Source organism: Benincasa hispida, chromosome 5 (genome assembly GCF_027475165.1).
Source record: "Benincasa hispida cultivar pf3 chromosome 5, pf3_genome.v1.1, whole genome shotgun sequence".
NCBI lineage: Eukaryota > Viridiplantae > Streptophyta > Magnoliopsida > Cucurbitales > Cucurbitaceae > Benincasa > Benincasa hispida.
Window position 1 is genome coordinate 6,654,286 of NC_143482.1, and position 7,999 is coordinate 6,662,284.

Here is a 7,999-nt window from a genome sequence, read left to right on the forward strand (position 1 = left end):
TTAGCAAACAAAAAAACAGATTAAATTTAAACAACAAATTCATCTAAATCAAATTTTAGAAATCTCAATGTCACTAAACAAACTCATGTTTAATGTAAATCTGCATATGATTTACTAAGTAAAATCAAATCTCACAATGATTTTTCTTTTAATATATAAATATGGACATCATAAGACAATTAAAAAAAAAAGAAGGAAAAAAAAAGTAATGGGACGACCAATGATACCATTTGCTTATGATTGTAAGGCAGTGAAAGGAATAGAGAAATATCTGGGATTTTTTTAAGTGGCATGACAATGAAAACTCAATTTCAACACCGACCATTTCAAAGCAACTCTCACAAATAGACAACACAAACAAACAAAGAATCAGACACCGACCCACACTTTTAACTACCAACTGCTTAAAGAGAAAAAAACCAACTTGGGCCGGGCCCCCCCCATTTTGGCTTCTTCTTCTGCAACTTTCCTTCATTCCTGGTCACAAATACTCTTCTTTTTATTCGTACAAAACTTACCCAAAAAAAAAAAAATTATTACTGTAATTGATTGTGAAAGAGAACACACCTTCATCCAAATTCATCTTGTGGCTATCAATGTCCCCTCTCCAACTAAATTTACCTGCAACTTAATAAAGCCAGGAGAAAAAATAAGGGGGGAGATTTGTCGTGGGAAAATGAAAGACAAATAGAGAGAGACAAAAGAGAGGAAAAGACAGTTTCCCTTTTAGTATTGTGCTTGCCAAGATTTCCCATCCTGTTAATTCCAGACAAATCAGAAAGAGAGTAATGGTTTTTGGTGGAGTATTTGATTGAATATCACTAAGGCTCTTTTGGTAACCATTTCATTTTTGGGTATTGGTTTTTGAAAATTAAGCTTATTTCCATTCATTTTCTTATCATGGTTTGTATCAATCTTAAGTAGAAGAGTTGCATTCTTAGCCAAATTCCAAATTCCAAAAATAAGTTTTTAAAAACTACTTTTTTTAGTTTTCAAATTTTGAATTGGTTTATGAAAACATAGGTAAAAAGTAGATGTCAAAGCAAGAGATGTAGAGGTGGAAGGAGTTTTTATAGGCTTAATTTTCAAAAACCAAAAACACAAAACGAAATGGTTACCAAACGAGAAGTTCTAATTGGAAGGTGAGAAACAAAAACAGTATTTCTCTTACCTAGAAGAAATGGAGATCTGAAAATTTCTTTGAACCAAAGTGCAAAAATGGCTATGCAGATTTGTGTTTTCCAGCTACCTTACATTTTAGGGGATTGAACCTAAATAACCGAAGCGATCGCTTAAGGCTTTCACTACGGCGTTGTTGGTGTCGTCGTCGTCTTCTTCTATTCTTCCACTGAAAAACTCTTCCCAAAATCCCTCATCCAGCTCTGTATCTCCACTCTCTGGAGCTTGCATCTCTTCTTTTACTTCGGTTTCTTTCTTAACTGTCTTGCCTAATCCTTGCATTTCCAAAGCAAGTGCTTCTAATTCAGATACTTCATATCCACAAAATTCTATTGGCTCAATCTTAATGGGGTTTGAGATGCCCTCTTCACTGCCTCTGGAACTGTTCGGTCCTTGGTCAATAGGCCTCCTCCTCTTCTTTGTTGCAGCTTCTTCAAGGCCTCTTTTCTTCTTCTGTTGGATTAGTTGGTGAATGAAGTCTGGATTCTGCATTGCTCTTGCCAAGAATTTCATCATCTGTCGTTGTTTCATCTCTGTCCCTTGCAGCTTTTGTTCCATTGCTTGTATGTAAGCTCTTGTGTTCTGCTGCTCACGCCTTAGCTTAACTAGTTCCATCATCACCACTTGCTTGTCCCGTTTCAATCGGTCGAGTTCGACATCGAGCCCGAATCGACCAATTTCGACACAAGCACTGGGTTCTTGTTCTGGAGGCAAAGAGTCAGAGGTTGGTGGTTTTCTTCTCCTAATAGTTCTAAGAAGATGCTTTTGGCCTCTTAAGAATCCTTCATTTGCAAACTCCCATCTCTCTGGATTAATCTTCCTAAAACCCTGGAAGCATAATTCCTATTCAAAAATCCCCACCCGAACTAAAGGAACTCTAAAACAGAATTCACAAAACTAGAGAAACCACACAACAGTTTGAATACACAAAAACACTAATCATCATCTATCACAAACTTTAGACCTAAAGGGAACTTAAATAATTCATTCTATAACTTAGATTTGCTTACCATATATCACAAACTTTAGACCTAAAGGAACTTACACCGTTCATTCTATAACTTAAATTTACTCGAACTTAGAAGCAAATATTAAAGACATTTCGAAACTTACATAAGTGTTGAGCTGCCGGATGAAGCTTGAGAAATTGTTGTGCTTGAAGAATCGAGGAAGCAAATTAGCAGAGAAGGCCTTGGGATCCCATACAATGAAGCTGATGCCTCCCCTGCCCCAAGAGATAATGTGATCGGTAATTGGATCATCCACCATATCAAATGTCTTGATCAGAAATGGCGGTGGACCAACGTCGTAAAGACCCTCCATCGGCTGCGGCGGCGTCAACGGTAAGCCATAACCGCCGCCTACCTCCGGCGAGCTTGGCCCCGCATCCTCCTCCTTCACTGGGTATTGAGGATTCATCGATACAAGAACTGGAAAAAAAAAAAAAAGAAGAAGAAGAAGAAGAAGAAGAAGAAAATGGGGGTCCGATTAATACAACATTCAAGCCAAGAATCTCACAGTATGATTGAAGAACCCCAGAAAGAGAAATTGGGGGAAAATTAGAAAATGGGTTAGGTGGGTAGAACTGAAATTAGAGGGAGAGGAGGAAAACTTACACGATTATGCAGAATGGTGTACGAAAATGGGGAGAGTGATCAGAGGCAATAACTAAAATGGCAGCGAAATTGAAAAGAATCCAATAGAGAATCGAGAGGTTTTATGGTGAGGAAATGACAGAAAAAGCCAAGGTGATGATTGCGAGAGGACAAACGCGGTTTCAATTCTTCATCAAAAAATTTAAAACGTCTGTTCGCATCAATAAAAGAGAGAAAAAAAAAATCTCTTTTTGAGGGGCGGTTATTCTTTCGCGGTTTCGTTTCCTTCTTTCAAACGATTTTTTGGAGCTCGTCTTTAAATTAGGTGCACGACTTTCTAAAAGCAATTTTGATACGCCCTTTGTCTTCTTTTCTCTGCATACCTTCTTAGAAAAAAAAATATATAAATAAATATATTTTTTATATTTTTTAATCATGTGTCAACTTATCATTAAACATTTGAGTGAGTTATACAAAGATAGGTACATCTTAGTAAGAATTTTTCTAGTACTACAGAAGTACTATACTTTCTTTCACATAATAAATTTGTCCATAAATATTTATAGACCCCACATTTATATTAGTGGATCCTATTTTATCTTTAAAATCATATTTAAGATAATATAAAAAATTGTCCATACCATCGTAGTATAGAAAGTTTTCCCTACCTCGGAATATATCCAAGTATTTTTCAATACTACCTTTTTCCACGGTCTAAAGTTCTGTTCAATAATTACTGAAAGATATTTTTGGTGCATCTCTGCACCCAACCCACCAAGTATCCAACAACTATATATATATATATATATATATATATATATATATATACTGAAATGGTATCGAAGCTTATGAGTCTCATACAAAAATTTGATAAGAAAAAAAGTGATTAGACCCAATAAAGATGAACTCAAAGCTTGAGGGGAACCGATCTACACATAGAGAAAGATTCAACTGTCATTTCAACTACATTTTGGAAGCTCAAATGGAAGTCTCGGTAAATAAACCCCCAATCAAATTAAAATCTTCCAAAGTATGAGAACATACAACTTGTCTCTAAAGTTTTTTTACTATGGGCAAAAACCCAATCATTTACGACAAAAAAAAATTGAAAGAAAACATGCATAAATTTCAAAAACATAAAACCAAAAACAAGATATTTAGGTCCTGTTTGGTAACCATTTGATTTTTTGTTTTTGTTTTTTAAAACTAAGACTATTTCATTCCACATTTTTACAATGATTTACATTTTTCTTAGGTACAATTGTAGAATTCTTAGCCAAATTCCAAAAACAAAAACAATTTTTCCAAAGCTATTTTTTTTAGTTCTCAAATTTTGGTTTGGTTTTTTAAATTATCGATGAAAATAGATAAGAAATTAAGAAATCTGGAGGTTTAAGTATTGTCCATAGACTTAATTTTCAAACACAAAATGGTTATCAAACAAGATTTTATCAAATGAAGAACCAAAATATTTTTTGAAAAATGTTCTTGAGGACTTAAAAATCCAATTCAAATTTTTGTAGGCCTAATCTAACATAAAATTCCAATTCACAAAATCATAGTAGTTAAAAAAAATAGAATAACAAATATAGTAGTGTGAAAATTTGAACTACTTGTTGAACGAGAAATTTTGGACCAATCACAAATTGTCACGTCATTCACTAAATTAATGACGAAATTCATCAAATTTGGGACCAATTAGAAGGTGACATGTGTTCCAAACTGAAGTTGAAGACAAATTTCGATAACGCCACGTGATTTTATCATGACCGTTGAATCAGATAAGATGACCCAATTTGATATTATTATTGAGTTAAAATTCTAATTGAGCTCAAAAATAGGCTTAATTTGACCTAAATATTAAATAAGGCCAAAATCCAATTAATTGGGCCCAGGGGCCATGTCCGTGGACCAATCGAGCCTAAGCTCATGAAGCCCACTTGAGAACAGCTTAGAGGGAATTCTTTACAATCAGAAGACTCTTTGACTCCTAAAGCTAACCGCGCTTGAAGACTGAAGTCCTTTGAAGATACAATTATTCTGAGGACTAAAGTCCTTTGAAGATACAAACATTCTGAAGACTGAAGTCCTTTGAAGATACAAGCATTCTGAAGACTGAAGTTCTTTGAAGATACAAACATTCTGACTATACTTGAAGATTGAAGTCCTTTGAATCTACAAGCATTCTGAAAACTAAAGTCCTTTGAAGATACAAGCATTCTGACCACGCTTGAAGACTGAAGTCCTTTGAAGATACAAGCATTCTTCCAAGACTCGAAGCTCAAGAACATCCGCATACCCTGCTTCTATACATCAAGCGTATGCATTCAATAAAGAGAGAATCAGATGATCAAATACTAGAGATTGAACCACATGACATCAAATCAACATCAACATCAATGCTAACTCAAGTTCAACTCCACGAAACAAGTTTCTCCGGAAGCCTTGTGCAAACACTGATCATCCAAGAAGGTCAACAAGCCCAAAGGTTAATCATCCAAGAAAATCATCAAGCTCAAAGGCTGATCATCCAAAAAGAGCATTAAGCCCAAAGGCCGATCATTCAAGAAGATCAACAAGCCCAAAGGCCAATCTTCCAAGAAGATCAACAAGCCCAAAAGCCGATCTTCCAAGAATATCAACAAGCCCAAAAGTCAATCAATCAAGGAGAACAACGAGCCCAAAGGTCGATCATCCAATAAGATCAACAAGCCAAAAGGTTGATCATCCAAGAATATCAACCAACTTAAAGATTAAAGTTTATTCTGAAAGCTTCAAAGAATTATTATATTAGAGATTGTATTTGCTACACTAAAATTAATACAAATATAATAGTTCAAATTCCACAAATTAAGTTTCTGCGGAAACCTCGTGCGAACACTACCGACTTCGAGTAAATGAACATATATCACTATGTTTATGTTGACCATTTTAGATCATTAAAGTACCATTTTTATTGGTTAAACAATATGGTTTTTTGCATGTTTTTAAGGAAATAATTTATTGACGACATATGCTAATTGAGCATAGCTCATTAATAATTGATATCTACTTCTTTTTTTGAAGTCCAAAATTCAAATATTCATATCTCATATTTATTGTATTAAAGTATTTTGTTTAAATTATAGAAAATATTCTCAAGCTTTAAGTTTTAATAATACCATCAAACTTTCAACAAAAAAAAAAAAAAAAATTATTAAAAAAAGAAAAAAGAAAAGAAAACAAACCACTCCCACTAGTTTGAGACAAAAACCATAAGTATTTTATTTAAAAAAATATTATTGAACTTTCAAAAATTTGTTTAAATATATATATATATATATCCAAACCATTAATATGTTATCATGTTTCAAATACATATTAATATTAATGTTTTTTAAAAGGTTAACGGCATTAATGTAATTATATTAAAAATGTGGTACTAACCATTATTATTCATAAACAAAGTACAAAGTTCATTGATATAATAAAAAATTTAACTCTAAAAAATCATGTATAACATATATATGACTTGAGAATTAAGTATAAGCAATGTTAAATTGTCAGAAATAACCCTATAAAGTTTTTAATTTTCGCAACTAACATACTGTGACAAAACTTGTGGAAATAGTTTTCCTTAGTCGTTCCTGACCAAGAACGAGCCCAAGATTGAGTTAAAAATTTGAAAATTTTTCTTTAGCCACGTTAGTTTTATTAATAAAGCATCAATTTTACATTTATGCCCCTAATTATTATTATATTTTATTATTATTGAATAAATCACTTTTTGAGAAACCCACTAATCGACTTGCTCAACAAGTTTTGGGGTCACAAAGCATTCTCCACTCTCACATTTGGGGTTTTTCTTCCATTTCTAACACTTCTTCTTCTTTTTACTAACTCACAAAAAAAGGTAATTTATCATTTTATTCTTTAGTAAAACGTTTGGTTTCATGCATGTTGTTGGCACCAAAAAAAAAAAAAAACTATTTTGCGTGAGTTTTTTACTTAATCTAAATCTCAATCAAAATACATTCAATTTGTCCCAGATTAGTAAAAAAAAAAAGTAGAGTAAATCTCGGGCAAAATTTTGATATTTTTAGACCAATATTTACACACTGTTCCCCGAGATTTTGACAGTTTAACTTTTTGTATATTTGTTTATTTTTATTCGAGATGTTTAGCATATTTTCTTTGTTTCAGCGGTGAATGGAAGGAGACTAAGAGAATATGCAGGGACTAGTTGAAAGGTTTGACCATGGATGTTAGGGCAGTTGGAAAATGTGTACCTATACAAATTTTGAGGACCATGACCATCTATAAAACAAATGCAATAACAGAATAAACATATATGTAATTGATGTGCTTTTAGTCATGGATCCACTAATTCTTTGAATCAAAATAACGAGTGGAGTTCACAAACTCCTACTTCCCAATTTTTTGGGCCAAACACACCCTCTCTGTTTTTAGTCTCGGTTCAAATCTCAAGGAACTTGATTTCAAGACTAAAAATAGAAAATGTTATAGAACTCAATCTCCAATCAAATTTCAGGAGAGTGTACATAATCCCGATGAGATTTAAACTAATCACATGAGACTACGGTTTTCATCCACAAATAATTAAGCACAACTCCATAACAATAAACACACACCCAACAACGGTAACCTATGTACATGAAAGCATAAATAGTCCCAAAAATTGAAACGAACCACAAACACTAATATATTCATTCTAAACAAATCCAAAATTTAGAGACTCGAATAGATAAAATGTTTCAAGTTAATAGAAAATGCAACAAATCGAATTGAAAAATCATAACACAAAAGATTTCAAAAAGTTTTGAGAGATTTTAAAAATTTTAGTTACTTGTCATTTGGTTGGTTTACTAAAGAATAGGGGAAAAAAACATCTGGATTTTGAATCAGGCATAAATTATAGTATTTTTATTGTATATTCAAAAGTAAAGTTACAATAATCTAATTCAATTTGGAATCAATCTCAATTGATAAAGATCGAGAAAAACTATTATGACGAATCTCCCAACAAGATACTAATTTTAAAAGGTGAAAATTTTAAAAGATTATTTCTAATAATTTATCAGAAATGTCCTTTATGAAAACAACTAAATAAGTAAATAATGGACAAAATAAACTATGATATTTGTAAGAGATTAGAGAAGGACCAACGGTATTTTTAAAATTTGGAGTTGGGTAACCGACGTCTGATTTTTGTACGGATGAAAAGG

General features: G+C 32.7%; 1 protein-coding gene across 1 annotated transcript; it reads right to left on the reverse strand.

Annotated features, from left to right (window-relative positions):
- Window positions 1-201: 201 nt before the first annotated feature.
- LOC120077050 (heat stress transcription factor A-7a-like) lies at window positions 202-3,097 on the reverse strand. The gene is made up of 5 exons (XM_039030889.2): window positions 2,796-3,097; window positions 2,293-2,609; window positions 1,172-2,007; window positions 568-756; window positions 202-477 (listed from the first exon to the last, which is right to left on the reverse strand). Exons 2-3 carry the CDS (start codon window positions 2,596-2,598, stop codon window positions 1,258-1,260), a joined length of 1,056 nt encoding a protein of 351 aa, XP_038886817.1. The 5' UTR covers window positions 2,599-2,609; window positions 2,796-3,097; the 3' UTR covers window positions 202-477; window positions 568-756; window positions 1,172-1,257.
- Window positions 3,098-7,999: the final 4,902 nt, after the last annotated feature.

Coding starts and splice junctions, on each gene's coding strand:
- LOC120077050 (XM_039030889.2), bottom strand. CDS start 2,598: ATGAATCCTCAATACCCAGTGAAGGAGGAGGATGCGGGGCCAAGCTCG. Junction 2,008..2,292: donor TCCGGCAGCTCAACACTTAT/GTAAGTTTCGAA, acceptor TTATGCTTCCAG/GGTTTTAGGAAGATTAATCC.